At 38.6% G+C, this 19,395-nt stretch overlaps 1 protein-coding gene across 4 annotated transcripts in view; it reads left to right on the plus strand.

Annotated features, from left to right (window-relative positions):
* The first annotated feature begins 7,890 nt into the window (after positions 1-7,890).
* Positions 7,891-19,395, plus strand: part of LOC145258282 (uncharacterized) — a 472,448-nt gene continuing 460,943 nt past the window's right edge. The window contains exon 1 of one of the 4 annotated variants that reach the window (XM_080116286.1): positions 7,891-8,564. In XM_080116286.1, coding sequence (XP_079972412.1) covers positions 8,490-8,564 — 75 coding nt within the window. In that variant the 5' untranslated portion in view covers positions 7,891-8,489. The remainder of the gene's footprint in view (positions 8,565-19,395) is intronic. The other 3 variants (XM_080116288.1, XM_080116287.1, XR_013864089.1) reach the window with 3 other exon arrangements.

The following is a 19,395-nucleotide window of genomic DNA, read 5'->3' on the forward strand; positions in this document are numbered from 1 at the left end:
CTTTTTTATTTGGAATGCCTAAACGGCTAAGTTTTCCATTAAAGAAAGATCAGGAAGGGAAGAAATAAGAAAGAAAACTATATATGAAAAAACTCGCACAGAGATGAATGAGAACGAGGCACGAGGCACCAGTGCTCTTAAAGCGTGTGTGCCTTGCTAAAAAAGAGCCCGGTCTGAAGACAGAACAGTTGTTATCGACATTTTTTTCTACTGTGATTTTTTACTGTTATTTTTTTATAACAATTATACTTAAACTTTTTCTGTAACCGTTTTTTAATGGTTCGGCTATGGCTGCCCCCGCAAGCCAGATGCCTAAGTACTTACAAGAAAAGACATCTATGGAAACGGAAGATACTGCTCCAAATAATTGGAGTAAGCATTCGAAAATTGACATCAATATTGTGGAATTCATAGATAAACAAACTTGCATTTGGTAACGGACAAAGGATTAACTGTAGGCATACCTAAACTTGAGGAAATTCAAAAATGAGATCATCACTACAAACTATATTCTTCGCTCAGAATACATGGACAACAGTGTCTGTATTCCATATCCCTGACAACGTCAACAGAGAACACATAGTTGCCTTCCTGCTAAAATATGATGAAATCATCTTCGTGCAATACGATGAATATAATGGAGTGTGGTCATTAGACATTTTATCTGACAGGGAAAACTTCATCACACATCCTATTTTTTTTTGAAGTTGGTGAAAAAAAACTTCCAATTATTGTAGCAGGAAGGCATCCAACATGCTGGCTCTGTGGGGAAATAGGACATCTAATGTCAGAGTGTCCACAAAAAATAGGACATCTAATGTCAGAGTGTCCACAAAAGAAGCCAGCACCTAACTCCAAAACTAGAGTGAGGCAACATCTGGGGATCAATTTTGCCGCAAAATATCCCTGCCCCTTACTGAAAAACCATATAAAGAGAAAGAACCTGATGAAAAAAAAAAAGAGAAAGCACCAATTAAAAAAAAAAGCCCTGGACGTCTTTCTCTGAACAAGTAAGGTGTAATAGACAAGCATATGGTTGCAAGAAAATACAGACAACTGAATAAAATTAAATATATTTTATTTTCACTGAATCAAAAGATTTATAGTGGTAGAGGCGTCATCGTCAGTAGCAATGAGTCTGGTTGATGTCGGCAAGTTACTCGCGATAAGTTGGTAACAGTGACGGTGACAACGATGACATATTCACAGTAAGTTGGTGACGGCGACGATGGCAAGATATTCGCAGTAAGTTGGTGATGGCGACTTCGAGACGATCCCCAAGGATAGTAAGACTGCCTCATGGTCGAAGGAGAGGTCCCTTTTATAGTTGGTCTTTGGCTCGAATCGGATCAAAAAAATATTTCATTTATTGTGTCTCTGATTGGTCAGTAAATCACGTTTTCTGATCACGTGGTATGACTGCTACGTTTGCATGGAGAACGTAGTTTTGTTTTTGTTCTCGCAGAGTGTGCATAGGCGTAATAGAAATTGTGTACGTAACTAAAATTTAAATGTGAGGCGAAATGCGTGCGCAATTGCACTTTTTAACAGAGTGGATAATACCATAATTGAGTGATTGATCTGTTATATAACAAAGGCCCCTCCCCCTCAAATCCTAATCAGATTTATAGCCTATGTTCGTGGAATGTCTTTAGTTCATGACAAAGTCCCTGAAGTGGGCAGGGAGTCGCCCTCTTGTTATTCCTGCTGGGGGTGGAATTCTGTCCATATTGCCATCCTGTAATGTTGTAGGATGTATGTCGTGAGTTAATGCTGGGTTATTTGACGGCTGGTGTGTGGTATGATCTTGGTGGTTGGTACATGGTGGGGGAAGTGGGGGTCTACTGCATAGGTGTGGCGGTCGAGAGGCCAAGCATCTGATATGTGTGCGGTGGATCTAGGCTGTATTGTCCTTTTCATTTTGTACCTGGCACATCACAGCATTTGATTTCATGACTGTGAAATTTTCCACCCAAGGTAGATGAGATGCTTGGGCTGTTCCTGATTGTGGCCGATAGAGTAAGACCCTGTCACCCACTTGTATTGGGTCCTTGTAAGTGGGGCGAAGATCTTCATGACATATACTCCCTGATGGTCTCCTCTGATTTCTTTTCTATGAAGTGTAGGTAGCTCGATGTTTGGGTGATGGCCAGTGATTGTGTAGTGGGGAGAGACACCAGTGGCACCATTTGTCATGGCGTTCATAGACGAGACGACAGATTCAAGGACGTCCATCCATTCACAGCCTCTTTCTTCACACAGCATGTATAGGGCATTCTTTTTTTTTTTTTTTTTTTTTTACACAGTGATCACCACTTATCAAGGCCCGGAAGCCACTCAGGGATAAGGGTTATTGCAAGTACATTACGTTAGTGAGGAGATTTGCTGAAATGTTTACTTAAGGGGGCGGTTCATTAGGAATTTGTTAACATTGGACTTGAAGACATCCAAGTTGTAGTCCGGAGGGAAGCAGGCAGACGGAACAGAGTTCCACAGGCGTGCAGTTCTAAGAAAGAAGCTTTGTTCATGGAATCTGCGTTTTGATTTAGGCACAGATATAGAGTGGGGGAAATTTGTCACAGTGGATTCAGCTAGACGGGTGTTTTTCGTGAAAGATTGGCGAGGGGGGACCAGAGATTGGAGTTCAGACGAGCATCTGCCATGGAAATAACGATAAAACAAGGACAGGCTCGCAACGTCTCTTCTGTGGGAGAGAGGTTGCAGGGTAGAGAAAAGGGCATCTCCCACTAAGCCACGAAGTCTATTTTGTACTCTGTCAAGGGAGGATAGGCTGTTTTTAGCAGCTCCTGCCCAGATATGGCAACAGTATTCCATCCTTGGACGTACTTGGCTTTTATATAGATAGAGAATTGCATCCGTAGTGAGATATCTTCTGGAGCGGTAGAAGGATCCTACCATCTTTCCAGCGACCTTGGCGACAGACTTGATGTACGTGTTCCATTTCAGATCAGGAGTAAAGGTCAAACCCAGAAGCTTGTCAAAACACGGGGCCTCACCCAGACGAGAGCCATCCATCACAATTGATGCCAGATGGGGATCAGAGCGTTGATGATGTAAGGATAGCAGTTTGGTTTTGGATGCATTAAAGGTAACCAGCCACCTTTATTATCACCACTGAACCACGCGCTCGAGATCAGAGGAGAGAGAATCAGAGAGAACTTTGTCATTTACAGCCTTTGATGTGTTGCCGTAGATGGTCGTGTCATCAGCATAGATGTCAACGAATGATTTAAGTATGTGTTTAGGGAGGTCATTGATGTAGATCAGGAAGAGAGTTGGGCCCAGGATTGACCCCTGAGGGACTCCAGCATTTATATTGCAGGCCTCCGATTTTTGTCCATCTACCACTACTCTTATGAGCCTATCGGAGAGAAATGATTTAATGATTGAGAAAACATTTCCAGTTATACCGTAGCTGGAAATCTTGTGAAGTAGACCCTTATGCCATACCTTGTCGAAGGCCTTTGATATGTCGAGAGCAATTGCCCTAGAAAGGAAGCCTTTGTCAAGAGATTCACTAATCCTGTGGGATATAACCGTCAGCACATCTGCGGTAGATCTTGCAGAGCGGAAACCATATTGTGTGTCACTAAGAAGGTTATTCCTGCTGAGGTGGTTGACTATTTCTCTATTTAATATGGATTCCAGCAACTTACTCATAACACACTTATTGGTCTGTATTGAGAGGGAGATGACTTATCACCTGAATTCTGAAATACAGGGCAAACTGATGAGGTCTTCCAGGGAGTCGGAAAGCACTTCTCCTTAAGGCAGCGCTTAAATAGTTTCGTAAGTATGGGAGCAAGTTCTGGTTGAAGCTTTTTTAACACTATAATTGGGATGCCATCAGGGCCAGTTGCTTTACTGGAATCTAGGTTCTTTATTAGCTTGGGGACCTCATGCACGGATATTTGTATGTTACCTAGCTTGTTCTGTGTTATAGGAGGAAATATGGGGAGTTGATGGCCTTCGTCACATAGGGTAGAATTAGCTGCAAAGTTCTTTGCAAATAGTTTGGCCTTGTCTGACGCTGACGAGATGACCTCTGGTCCATTGATAATGGTTGGGATAGAACGCACACTTCTGTTCAAGATCCTATTTGTTATTTGCCAAAACTGGTGGGATCCAAGCCGCTGATCAGCTACCTTGGATTTAACAGACTGGGCATATAGCTCTCTTGCCTTTTTTATTACTCTTTTACAGTGGTTGCTGGCAGACCTAAAAGCAGCTTTAGTCTCAGTGCATCTATTACGTTGGTAGCTATGGAAAAAGTGATTTCTGTGCGCGATAGCAGCAGCACATTCTGGGGAGAACCATGGCTGGCTGTTAGGTTTTTGTTGGAATTTTTTAGATGGTATGAATTGGTCTATGCCGGCAATTAACCATTCGGTCAGATCTGATACTATAGAGGACACATTCTTTTTAAACATGGAGTGCAGAGGTAAATCAGATATGAATGTACGGAATCTATCCCAGTCGGCCATAGAGTATCGGTATACAGTACGGTGGAGGGGTACGTCTGGGGGCTTCTTACATTTCGTTTTTATCTTAACTGATACGACGGAGTGGTCGGAGGATCCTAGCGGAGAATGAACGGAATATGAACATAGCTCAGGGGAAGTTGAGAGAAAAAGGTCTAAGAGGCTTGCATATTGACCGGGTGTATCGGGCACACGGGTGGGTTCGCGAACAATCTGAGTGAGATCATAAGCAATGGCAAAATCATGACAAAACCTCCCCTCATCGTCTGTCTTATTTGAATGGGTCAGCCATTCCACGTTATGGACGTTGAAGTCACCACATATGTGGATGTTAGCCGAGGGATGTGAAGACAGTATGTGGTCTATTTTCTCAGATATGCTCTTAAAGATAATAACTCCGCTGTTGTGGGGCCTATAGAGGGCAAATATAAATTCTTCATTGTGCGGTGTTGACATTCAATGTTTCCTGAACTTTGTGGTCACCAAGAGCAGTGGAGTTCCTGCGTAATGGACATTTGGCTACAGAATTGTCTACAGACCTCTCGTGTGAAGTGTGTGCTTCAGTCAGAGGATACTATGCGAGAAATCTCTCTATGCTGAAAGAAGAACTGGTACAATCCGTGGGCGGCATTAATGGCACGGTCCCTTGACATGGTATGGCCGTGAAGCATCAGCTACATCCGTCCAGAATGGTCAGGACGTATCATTTCCCTTTGAGTTTGGCATCGTCACAAAGTCTATGGAGATACCTTTGAATGGTCTCTGTCACCGTTTGCAATGACCAATGGGCCAGTCGGTGCATCTGTCGTAGTTCCCTTTACATTTTGCACATGTGTCGCAAGAGTCAACATAGGCCTTAATGTTGCAGTTTTTGAATTCCCATCAATAGCTGAACATGAGCTCTTGCATGGGCGTGATGCCTGATTGATTGTTGTTCTTGTGTGCTTGGGAAAGGTATCTAGCGTGGAGTTTATATGGTACAACCAGTTTGGAGGAGTTTTTGCTGTATCATCAGAACAGAGGTGCCTGGTTCCAGAAAAAATTGCTGTAAGTGCTTTTTGAAGAACATAGCTTGATGGTCGCCAGGATCAAAATGTGGCTCACTTGAGTTGGGTGACTGGAGAGTGCTGATGATCTTTGCTAGGGTTTCGTCCTTCTGTTGCTCATTTGCAATGCTCAAGTGATTGCAAATTCTGTCTGTATAAATGGAGGATGAAGAGTGGAATGCAAAGAATGCACTGCTGACACGCTTTTGGGTGCGCATGTCCTGTGGTGTGCGAGCTGTAGATCATTAAATTCACCGAGGCACCACGATGGGATGTATATGCGTAATTCTGAAACACTTAGCTTGAATGTCCGGCCTGCTGGGGTCGGGTCATGCGGAGTTTTAATTTTCTTCTGTCCGCAGCCTCTGCTGAGCATGTTAGCCCATATATTAGATTCACCTTCGATGTATTCTAAGACAAACTTATAGCATGAGATTTCTTCTTGCCATCTCCGTATTTTGGCATTGTTGAACTCTCTTTGGTCCAGATATGTCAACGATCAATGGTCGGTGAAGATAACGAAGGGGCGGTTGCATAGGAAATAGTCGAATTTTGTTATAGCCCATTTTACAGCATATGCTTCTCGTTCCATCGTGGACCAGTTCTGTTCTGTAGAATTGAATGTTTAGGAAGCAACCACTTCAATGGTTTTCTACGCGTTGTTGGCTTCTTGCATCAAAATCACTCCACACGCGACGTCGCTGGTGTTGGTGGTGAAAGTGAAAAGCTTGGAGAAGTCTGGGAATGAGATGACAGGTGGGGAGGATAGTTATTCTTTCTGAAGGCTCTGTCGGCTTTCTCTGTCCAGATCAATTATTGATTTTGAGATCGTGTATGGGAGCTATTAGTTTTGAGAATGTGTGCGACTTGATTTGTTCCTGTAAACGCGTCTCGAGGAACTGTCTAATCCATACCAGTCGGCTGATGAGGCTTTGTATTTCCTTTTTTGATGTTGGGGGTTGCATTTCTCTGATTGCTCAAACGTATTCAGGATCAGACTTGAAAGCTTCATGGCTTACGATATGTCCGAGAAACTTTGCTTCGGATGTGAGGAAGGAGCATTTGTCAGGGTTTAATCTAAGTCCAAAGTTTTAGAGGGCAGTAAAGAGCTGTTCCAGAGCGTGTATGTACTCATTAAATGTCCTTGCATTAACCAAGCTGTCATCGATGTAAGTTGAAATGTTATCACATGACGTAACTGTGGCTAATGCTTCTGCTACACAGTGAGAAAAAATCTGCCCAGCAGAGGTAAAGCGAGTGTACTAGTAGCATTGATCCTTTCATGTAAATGCTGTTTTGTGTCGGTCCTGCTTCTCAATCTCGATTTGCTAATAGCTGCTACGCAGATCCAGTGAAGCAAAATATGTATTGCCTTTGCCAATCTTATTAAATAGATGGTCAATTCTTGCTATTGGGTAGGGATCAAGATCGACTTAAACTTTGTTGAGTGTTCTTTTGAAATTCGCGACCATACCGATCGATCCATTCTCCTTGCAGATGGCAAACACCGGCCTCTCAGGTCTCTACATTTCTCAATGATTCCCTTATTCACCATGCATTTGATTTCAACATCAATGTCTGCTTCTGGGGCCTGAGCAATCGGATACTGTTTTTGACTGCGAGACTGGCCGTCGGTTGGTATCTGAATGGGTTGGATGAATGCTCCCTTATTATTCTTTGTGCCAGTTGTATCAGCATATTTAATGAGGTTTGCTGTGGCCTCTAATTCATCCCGGTTTAGGTGATTTGGCAGTAATAGCCCAGTGTTATGCTTCAGCCAGGTTAGTTTTTCCTCTAGCATCTGGATGTTGGGTTGAGGTTCCATCGTAAAGTGATTCTGGATTAGAGCGGATTGGGGGTCATATGAGTTGAGCGCGTTGTGACGCAAGACATTTTGGCCGATCAAGATCGGTGTGGCTTGGGTCATCACCAGCATGTTCACTTTTTCGAAAGTAGGAGAGTTCCAATATCAATATCAAGCTCTCTTCAGCCAATACTCATGATGATGAGTATTGGCTGAAGAGAGCTGGATATAGATATCTAAAACGGTCCTAATTATCAGGCTTGAAACCAACGGTACCAATGACCTATCTCATCTAACAATTTTCTGTACACAAAATACAAAATATAAATGCGTTCTTATTTTTTGGATTTTCCTTTTAATTGAGCACTCCACCGGATTTCTTTTTCCAAAAAAAATTAATCATATATATATATATATATATATATATATATATATATATATATATATATATATATATATATATATAACGTTGTTAAATGTATATCTGTACATGCGTAAAAAACACGTCTAGTTCACTTACTACTGTCAAGTTCTATTTTTTTTTTTTTTCGATTTTGATCACTTAGCAGCTATTTTTAGAGGCTAAAAACCAAGTCGAATTTGCTCCACAGGTCCAAAAATCCCCTATATATCAAGTTTCCAGTCTGTAGACCAAACATTGACAGAGTAGTTTGGCAGACCGTTCCTCGCACAAACAAACAAAGTTATTTTACATATATACACACATAAGCATGCTGCATGCACGCACATATACAAATTTGATGCTTCGCGAAATTTGTTAAGGACATAAGCGTTTAAAAATTTGTTTATTTGTTGTTTAATTTTATATTGTAGCAGCCTAGCAGTGTTGATTAACGTTTCGATTTTGTTTTGTCGGAAAAGGAATGAAAATCCAATGCAAAGTCACAACAAGCGGAATTAGTTGTCTTGGAAATATTTATTGAAATTTATTGACTTTTATTCTGCTCTCTAGATTACTCGTTTTTGTTGTTTTTTCTCTTTGTAACTACTTTTTATTGGCATTGTTCCTCTGTTTTTGTTTTTCAAAATTCACAACACTTTATTATTATTATTTTAAAGGAAAATAAAAATAAATTGTCAAATTTTGATAATTAATTCGAATTAAAGGAGAAAACAATGAATGTTGATAGCGAAGGAGAAAGAACCGAAGAAAACGAAGAGGAGAAAGAAGAAAAAGGATTATCGCAAAAGGTGAGAAAAATGAATTAAATGTCTTCAGTTTTTCGAAAGGTATAAGAAAAAACATCCACATTTCAAACAACAAACTCGAATGTTATAAACAGTCGAATATATACGCGAGTACACACACACACACACACATGCATAACGTCGTCGTCATATTTTGTTTTGATAGAGGAACACGTTTGATGTTAGTAATGTATTTTCTATTGTTGGATTCCAATAGAAATGGATTGTATTTAAAAGGTGACATTTTATGATAATTTTAGTACTAGTGCAGAGTGCACTTATTGCCTGTGCTGAAATAACGTTATTTAGAAAGCCATTCTTAACATGGAAAGTGTGTTTTGTACCTGTGCTTTAACCTTACAATTTGCTAAAAACAAATATATTAAAACTTTAATTAAAACTTGAAAGTATTATTTAAAAAATAGCGCCGATCACTAAGTGCACTAGTACCTTAATTTTTTTTAATTGTGTATTTTGAAAATACACTTTTTTTTAATCACTATTGCAAAATTATAAAAACGAATTTAAATAAATATTTTTCATAATTAAAAGGGCGTCCAGTTCGCTATTGTCGAAAACAAACCTGCCTCTAAAATCTATATCTTTATTTAGAAAAAATAATACAAAACAAAATAATACAACACAAAAAAGGGGATTATAAGGTACCCCCAACCAACGCGCGCCACAGCTTTAACCCCCCCCCCCCTGTATGTAACACGATGTAACTGTGATTAATTTATTATTATCATCCCAACTTTTTTGACTATTTAAAAGAAGCTTCAAATAAACTGCTAATATTTTTTACAGTTTACAAAAATAATGAAAATGCGAGACAAAAATCGTGTTTACATTATCGACGCATTAAAACAACGTTCTTATGTAGTGATGTGTTTTAATCCGTTACCGTTGACACACCTGTTTAAAAATCTAGCAAAAATCAAATAATAGTCATATTTACCTGAAATTTTCGATATTTATTCATTATCAAATAAACTTACATATTAAAAGTAGGTTTCGTTAAATATATTAGAGGATTTTTTTAGGTGTTCTCCCCCCCCCCCATATTTTACGAAAACTGAAAAAAAATGAATGTAGGCCGATAAAAATTTCAACATTTTTTAAAGCTGGAAAGATCAAATAAATAAAAAATAATTATATATAGATAAAATCCCATTTTTTTTCACTTACCTCAAAGTTGTAAATAAAATTCGACATAAAATCATTAATATTATGTAAAAATAAAATAAAATGAACAATTTTTCTTGAATTTTTTTCTTTCTCGGTAACATAATTATTTGAATTACAACAAAAAAAAAACGAATTCTAAAAAATAATTATTTTTAAAAGCTTTAAATAATATTAAATTCAAATATTACGCGATATGAAGTTCAAACCGCTTTTTTATATAACAGGTTTCCAATATTAAAAAAATATTATGACTCTTGAGATAATAAAAATTGCAAAAGAAAAATCGACCAAAAAAAAAAAATTCGTTTCGATTTGATTATTTAAAATGACAGAGGTTGAAATCAAAATTTGCGCTTTTTTTTTTTCAAAAATATACGGAAGCCTGTAAGGACAAGCATTTGTAGATACATGTATCAACAGAACATGTTAAAAAATAATTTTATCGTCTGTCTATTTCGTTATTAAAGATCTATTTGCTTTACAAAAGGTAAGTCTTATATTATTTTTTATACATTTTTATTGTTCATTTTTTTATTGTATATTTTATTTATCCAGAAATTTTTGATAAATTTATCGTTATCGAGCTTTTTTCTTATATCTTCAAATCATTAACACGGACTAGTTGTTTTTTCATAATATGAGAAATTACTTTTTTGTGAACTTATGCACTTATTTTACCATTCTAAAATAATAACGCTAGTAAAATAACGTTATTTGCAAATAAATTCTATAGTGTTAATGCTTTTCCATAGAAATTACAATAAACACACGAACTGATGACGTCGTGTTTTTTGTTTAGTTTGATGACGTAGTACACATTTTGGAGGTACCTATAGGTTAAACACTAAATGACAAGAGTAGGCCAGTAGGTGTATCAGAATTTTGAGAGAATTTTTGACACCCCTCACACAAAACTGCGAATAAAATATATAAAATAAAAATTCGTAATTTCTCTTTTTTAAAGTGAGTTCTTTATTTTCTTTGTGGAATATACTTCCAAAATAAACTATTAAAGTTGTTTAAAAAATAATAGAAATATTATTTATTTAAAAAAAAATGTGTTTACAAAGTGCCGGCGCGCCTTCATGCAGCCATTTTTTTACGTAATGAAATCAATTGAATTTTACGAGTTAAATATTTTTCAATTTTTAAACTTAAAAAATCTATCAAAATTTTCCTATTGGTTCAATTTTTACGATATTTTCAGGGTCAATGTGAAATTTTATGCTCTTTCCAATAAACCAAATATAATATTTTGGACAAAGGTTTTTTTACTCCACCCCCCATTTGGAAATGTCTATTAAAATTTCAATAATTAATTTATGTATCAAAGTTTTATAAATAAAAAAAAAATTCAGTCGATAAAGAAGTATTAAAATATATCAATCAAAAACTCATGTACTTCATTAAGAGAATTAAAAAAAAAAAAAAATCGGTCAACTGGTTTTTTTTTTTGTTTAACAATAAAAACTTATAAGTGAATATGTTCGGTTTTTAAGTATGGAGGACCGAAATACTAAATTTGGTTTATAGCACGGATTAAAATCAAGGCGCCGAAATTTAAAGGCGAATAAAATCAGACTTGTCTCCCTTTATTTGAACAGTTAAAGTTTTCTCACACACAACACACACACCGATAAAGCCATTTATATATATGTACATATGTGGGCCACCTAGGGCGTAAAATGGGCATGTCTTATTGATTATTATAGAGCCAATTCTCTATTGATTATTATCCAATAATAAACTCAAAATTTATAAAAAGAATCTTGAGTACCATCCACCTGAATCCAAACCAGAACTTTCAGCTTTCGTTATTTGTCATAATTTCAGCACTTCAGCCGTAGTCGTTATTTATCTGTTCAGCGTTGTTACTGTCTGTGCTGCCGATAGATGGATATGAAAGGTTAAAAATTAAGCAACTTTGTTTGTTGCAATATTTTTGATATCTAATTGGGGGTATGATCCCTGAAAGTTGGGAAATTCTATTTATGAATGCTTCCATATACATAGATAAATATATGATGATTGCAACGTCTTGTGAGATGAGTGCCACTCCCTTAGTCACCGAAAGTTCATGTGCCTGAAAATGACTCTTTAGTCCTGCCAGCGACTTGCATACACTCAAGAAGACATGACACTGAAAACGGTCATTGTTATACATATATACACACACACACAAACGCATATATATATATGTACACATATATACACACATACATATACAAACAGAAGCATGCATACATATACATACACACACACACACACAGACATATATATATATATATATGATGATTGTTGCATCTTTCCAGATGGTCGCCGTCACATTGAGTTCTCCCAATCTTGTCATCCGTACCATTTCAGATGACTCTGTGTTTCCGCCGTAGATTTGCACATCTTGAAGCAGATGTGACATACAAATCGAGCAATTTCCACTGAGTTGACTTCCTCTGGAGGTTGAAGGGTATTCCTATGAACAATCACATGTCTTCTCAAACCAGCAGGAGACTTGCAAACTTTGCTGCATATTAAACAGATCGTTTGGTTTGGTTAGGTGCAAAGTTGACCTGAACAGGAGTTTTGTGCGACTTAAGGTGGTTGACGTAGCCAGCTTTTGACAAAAGCAGCTCTGTGTGTCATGGTTAAGACCATCAATTAAACCTTTGCAAAGCTCTCACTTCAGATTGCTGTGGGCCTGCTTTCTTTTCTCTAGAGCATCACAACTTTCACGTACAAGCTTTTGCCACTTCGACCTTTGCAGAGTAAGTTTATCTCGTGTCGATGTCGATTTGTAAGACTTTCAAATTATACTTTGTAGAGTCCTTGGACCTCTTCCTAGGCTTGTGTTGAGGGCGCTTGCCATTTTCCAGCTCTCTGTAAAAAAATTTGTTTTGGCGGCCTACAATCTTTGATTTGAACCAGGTGGCCCACCCAATACATGTGAGATTTGCTTACAAGGGTCTCGACACTAGAGCAACATGCTCTCACAAGGACTTCAGTATGGGGTACTTGTGCTTACCACCTAATGTTTAAGCTCCATCTCAACAGGGTTGCGGAGTCGGATGGTGAAATTTCGACTCCGACTCCTTGAATTTCTAAAATTCTGACTCCTACTCCGACTCCTTTGATATCTTAGACCCCGACTCCTTGACCCCTATGTTGAAATCTATTCTGCAGATCGATATACCAACCTCCCACACCTATTCAGCATTTTATAATTACTTTTCATGTATATCATTTTTTATGTCTAACATTCACTTGTCTGATGAATATACTCACATATACACTCTACCAGCTTTATTTATTTAATGTTAACGCCTAACAAGGCATATCACCACTTGGACGAAAAAGGCTTCTTTTTGAGATCATGTCTAGGAAAGATTAGCAAGATGTCAGTTTATGTTACATTTAAACTTCTGCATATCAGTACGACCAGGAAAACAGGTAGCAAAAAGGAAATTCCAAAGTCCAGCTGTTCAAAGGAAGAAAATATTAGAATAGAAAGCTTTTTGGCATCTAGGGACCTCAACAGTGAAAGGGTGAGATCTTATTGCTGAACGGGTTTGTTGGGAGATATGTATGGAGTACAAGTGCAATGAGTTCATCAGAACACATTCCATTAAAACATGCACAGAAATGCAACATCGTGACGATGGGACAAGAGCTGGAGCTTAGTTGATAAAGTGGGACAGATTAGATTGACAATTCTTTTTAGGAACCTATCCAAGATGGAGAGACTAGTGGTAGATGCACCAGCCCAGATGTGGCAACAACACTCCATGCATGAGCAAATGGTGGCCTTGTAGAGGTATGGGATACGCTCAGGTGTGAGTATTCTTTTAGCTCGATAGAGGGAATCGATCATCTTTGCAGCAGTCTTTGCAATGTCCTCTATGTATTTGTTCCAGTTCATATTCCCAAAGTAAAATATGGTAAAATAGTCCCAAAAAAGGAGTTTAAAGGTAGAATTCTCAGGGTGGGTGGTTTTTTTTTTATTTCATCGATATAAGCAGTTCGAGAGGTGTTTTGTAATTGTTAAAGGAGAGCAGCTTAGTTTTACTAGCATTAAATATTACCATCCATTTGCGTCCCTATTCACCTATGGTCTGGAGGTAATTTTCTAATGATATTTCCATTGTCTTAGATTTATTTACATCTTTTCTTCCCTAATGCATGTTATAGAGCATTGTATCATCAGCAAATATACCCATCTCGAACACAATATTATCGGGGAGGTCGTTTGAATATCAGGAATAATAATGGTCCAAATATCAACCCCTGAGACACTCCCGCATTAATGTTATGTTGCTTGGATGTATGTCCATCAATGACAACCTGTATGCTTCTATTGTCTAAGATGGATCTAATTATATTTAGTATACGTCCAGTTATAATGTATGATTTAATTTTCATTAGCAGCCATTTGTGCCAGACTTTATCAAAGGGCTTGGATGTATCATATATCGCAGACATGAGAAGGGGTGATTTTTACATCATCTAATGTGGCTTTAGTCCTTATAGGGAAATTTGGGAGGGAGTTGTTTGTTGGCTCTAAGGTGGAGTTAGAGGCAATCGCCAGGACAGCAGTTCCGCCTTTTCCGTTACTATGCATGCAACCTTCTGGTTGTTGCTCAGTGGAGGAATTACTGATTGTCCTTTATTCACTACACTAGTATAGATTTTTCCGAAATGACGAGTCTCTATCTTTGGCGATTCTATGCGTTCCCTGATTATTTCAGCATGCTTTCTTTTGACTGTTGCTATTTCACTCTTACAATGATTTCTAGCATCTATGAATTTTGCCTATTTGTATTTGACTTATGACGTACAAACTGGCGGAGTGCATGCTGTCTTTCTGCCATAGCAGCTGCACAATCTGTAGTGAACCATGGGGGTGAGTGGGGCTTGCTATAATACTTCCGTGTGGGAACATGTGCTTCAATTCCCGCTTTACACCATTCAGTTGTCTTATTTGCACACTGTTCAGCAGGAAGAAAGAAGATATCGGTCCATGGGACATCTCGGTTGTGTTCTCTAATAGTTTCTCAGTAAGCCCTGTTGTAGTACCTTGTTGTTTTGAGCAATGGCTCCTCACTTGAGGTTGGGATTTAAATGTGATGTCAACTGATACCACTAGGTAGTCTGCATTTCCAAGTGGACTGTGAGCGTTAGTCACACAATCCTCAGGTACTGTGGTGAGGAATAGGTCTACAAGTGAAATCTGCTGAGGTTCACGATCTGGTAGGCCAGTTGGAAACATTACTGTCTATGTGAGGGAATGGGTTATAGAAAAGCTATTAGTGGAGCATTTAGCTGCATCTGAGTAACCTGAGAAACCAAGCCAATTTTTATGGTGGACATTAAAGTGACCAGACAGATGTATTTGGGCATTACTATCTAAGGAGAGTGCTGCATCTATACTATCAAAGACATGATCGATTAGGGTACAATCCTCACTTGATAAAAAAAAACAACAGAGAAAATATAAGAAACTAACGCAGTGATGAAATGTTAGTTGAAAGCACATAAAGCCTGGTCATCTGATTCAAAATTTTTCTCTTTAGTTTAAGGGAGGGTGCTACGAATATAGACTCTAAGTGTATGCATAGATCTATCCGAGTCCTTACGTTAAAGAGGGAGGTATCCTGTAATGTTAAAGTAGTTGGAGGAGATTGAAGAGTATAAGTTTATTTCACTTAATGCTAAGATATCCGGGGAGTTTACTAAAAGGTAAGAGTCTACATCATCTATATTACCTTTAAGCCCACGGATATTTGTGAAAGCGAACCTCAAGAACGGAGTCGAATTGGTTTTCTTTTTTTTTTTATATATGGTGCTCACCACTTATCAAGGCCCGGAAGCTACTCAGGGATAAGGGTTATTGCATGTACAATAATCAATAGGATAGTATCATAGTAATCATTAGTATTTGAGATTTCATAAGGTGTCTTACTTAAGGGGAGGATGGTTCATCAAGAATTTGTTTATGTTGGACTTGAAGACATACAAGTTGTAGTCAGGTTGGGAACAGGCAAACAGAAGTAAGTCCCACACGCGTGCACGTCTAAGAAATAAGCTTTGTTTATGGAATCTACATTTTGATTTAGGCACAGATAAAGAGTGGGAAAAATTATTGACAGTGGTTTCAGCTAGATGGGTGTTTATCGTGAAAGATTGGCGAGAGGGGACCAGAGATTGGAACTCAGACGACCATTTGCTCTGCAAGTGACGATAAAACAAATACAGGCTCACAACGTCTCTTGCGTGGGAGAGAGGTTGCAGGGAAGAGAAAAGGGCATCTCCCACTAAGCCACGAAGCCTATTTTGTACTCTGTCAAAGCAGGATAGGCTGTTTTTAGCAGCTCCTGCCCAGATGTGGCAGCAGTATTCGATCCTTGGACATACTTGGCTGTTATATAGATAGAGAATTGCATAAGCAATGAGATATCTTCTGGAGCGGTAGAAGGATCCTACCATTTTTCCAGCAACCTTGGCAACAGACTTGATGTGCGTGTTCCATTTCAGATCAGGAGTAAAGGTCAAACCCCAAGACGAGAGCCATCCATTTCAATTGATGCCAGATGGGGATGAGAGCATTGATGATGTAAAGATAGGAGCTTGGTTTTAGATGCATTAAAAGTAACCAGTCACCTCTTCCCCCTACTGTACCACACGCTCAAGATCAGAGGAGAGAGAATTAGAGAGAACTCTGTCATTTGCAGCCTTTGGTGTATGGCCATAGATGGTCGTGTTATCAGCATAGATGTGAACGAATGATTTAAGTATGTGTTTTGGGAGATCATTGATGTATATCAGGAAGAGAGTTGGGCCCAAGGTTGACCCCTGAGGGACTCCAGCATTAATACTATGGGCCTCTGATTTTTGCCCATTAACCATTACTCATGAGCCTATCAGAGAGAAATGATTTAATAATTGAGAAAACATTTCCAGTTATACCGTAGCTGAAAATCTTGTGAAGTAAGCCTTTATGCCATACCTTATCGAAGGCGTTTCGATATGTCAAGAGCAATTGCCCTAGAAATGAAGCCTTTGTCAAGTAATTCACTAATCCTATGAGATATAACCGTTAACACATCTGCTGTAGATCTAGCAGAATGGAAACCATATTGCATGTCACTAAGAAGTGGTCGACTATTTCTCTATTTAATATGGATTCCAGCAACTTACTCATGACACACAGGAGACTTATTGGTCTGTACTGAGAAGGAGATGATTTATCACTTGAATTCTTAAATACAGTGCATACTGATCAGGTTTTCTAGGCTGTTGGGAAGCACTTCTCCTTAAGGCAACGCTTAAATAGTTTTGTAAGTTTGGGGGTAAGTTCTGGTTGAAGCTTTTTCAACACTATAATTGGAATGCCGTCAGGGCCAGTTGCTTTACTGGAGTCAAGGTTCTTGATTAGTTTGGCGACCTCACGCACAGATATTTGTATGTTGCATAGCATGTTGTCTGTTATAGGAGGAAATATGGGGAGTTGATGGCCTTCGTCGCATAGGGTAGAATTAGCTGCAAAGTTCTTGGCAAATGTTTTGGCCTTGTCTGATGCTGATGAGATGATCTCAGGTCCATTGATTGGGATAGAACGCATGCTTCTGTTCAGGATCCTGTTTGCTATTTGCCAAAACTCTGCTCAGCTACTTTGGATTAAACGGACTGAGCATATAGCTGTCTTGCATTTTTATTACTCTTTTAGAGTGGTTACTGGCAGTCTTGAAAGCAGCTTTAGTCTCAGTACATCTATTATGTTGGTAGCTATCGAAAAAGTGATTTCTGTGCGCGATGGCAGCAGCACATTCTGGGGAGAACCATGGCTAGCTGTAAGGTTTTTGTTGGAATATTTTGGATGGTATGAATCGGTCTATGCCTACAATTAACCATTTGGTCAGGTCTGATACTATAGAGGACACATCTTTTTAAACATGGAATGCAGAGGTAGATCAGATATAAATGTATGGAAGCTATCCCAGTCAGCCATAGAGTATCGATATACAGTACAGTAGAGAGGTACGTCTGAAGACTTATTACATTTCATTTTTATCTAACTGCTACAACTGAGTGGTCAGAGGATCCCATAGGAGATAGAATGGAACATGAACATAGCTCAGGGAAAGTTGCGAGGAAAAGGTCTAGAAGGCTTGCATACTGACCGGTAGTATCGGGCACACGGATGGGTTCGTGAACAATCTGAATGAGGTCATAGGCAATGGCAAAATTATATTAGAACCTCCTCTCATCATTTGTCTTGTTCGAGTGGGTCAGCCATTCCACATTATGTACATTGAAGTCACTGCAAATGTGAATGTTAGCTGAATGATGAGCAGACAGAATGTGGTCAATTTTCTCAGATATACTCTTAAAGATAATAACTCCGCTATTGTGGGGGCGATAGAGGGCAAATATAAATATGGTGGTGTAAGCAAGTGCAACCAGAAGCACATATGAGGTAAATTAGGGTCTTCTCTGGAGATATCCCTACCACAATGCTCTGATCTATCTGGCATCAATTGAAATGAATGGCTCTCATCTTGGGGAGGCTCCATGTTTTGACAAGCTTCTGGGCTGGATAAATGGTTGGATCCTTCTAGTAGATATCTCACTGCTGATGCAATTCTCTACCTGAGTAAGAGTCAGGTACATCCAGAGATGGAGTACTGTTGTCACATCTGGGCAGGAACTGCTGGAAACCTTTTATCATACTTCGACAAAGTTCAAAATAGACTTCGTAACCTGGTGGGGGTGCATTTTTCTCTTCTCTGCAACCTCTTCCCACAGAAGAGACATTACGAGCCTGTCTTTACTCTATCACGATTTTCATGGAAGGTGCCTGTCTGAGCTCCAATCTATGCCTCCCCTCGCTAAACTTTCATGAAAAACACTCGTCTAGCTGAAACCACTATTAATAATTTCCCCCACTCTTTTTCTGTGCCTAATCCTAAACGTAGATTCTATGAACAAAGCTGCTTTCTTAGAACTGCATGCCTGTGGAACTCTTTTCCATTTCCCTGCTTTCCAGCTGACTACAATTTGATCATATTCAATTCCAACATAAACAAATTCTTGATGAGCCATCCCCTTAAGTAATCCAATTTACCAAATTTCTAATACTAACGATTACTAGGATATTGTGTCATTGACTTTTGTACACTCATTAACCATTATCCTCGAGTGACCTTTGGGCCTTGATAAGTGGTGACTCCTTTGTAAACAAAAAAAGGAAGAAGCTATAAAGAGATATAGTGTCATGGGTTGCTTCTTATTGATTTATGCCCGTTATTTTTTTGGGTGGGGGAGATAAGATTGTAATTCCAGAGTGATCCCGAACTAATCCAATTGCCAAATTCCATTTGGCAATTCCACTGGATAACTTTCAGATTACACTCCGATTGTTATCCAATGTAATCTACAGTTATCCCACTCAAAGTTAACAGTGTTTTATCCGGTTTTTTATTTATAACATATTTTCCCACACTTACCGTGTTAAAGAGAGAATCAGACGCCATCTTGAATGTTCCAATACATCGGTAAACACTGTATGGTTTTCGAGCTGAATAAACATGTTACATTGAATAAAAACACGAAAAATATATCCAGTTAGGTAGAAAAGTAACTTATCTTGCCTTTG

This window comes from Euprymna scolopes, chromosome 33 (assembly GCF_053919585.1).
Source record: "Euprymna scolopes isolate OS-2025 chromosome 33, ASM5391958v1, whole genome shotgun sequence".
Taxonomy (NCBI): Eukaryota; Metazoa; Mollusca; class Cephalopoda; order Sepiida; family Sepiolidae; genus Euprymna; species Euprymna scolopes.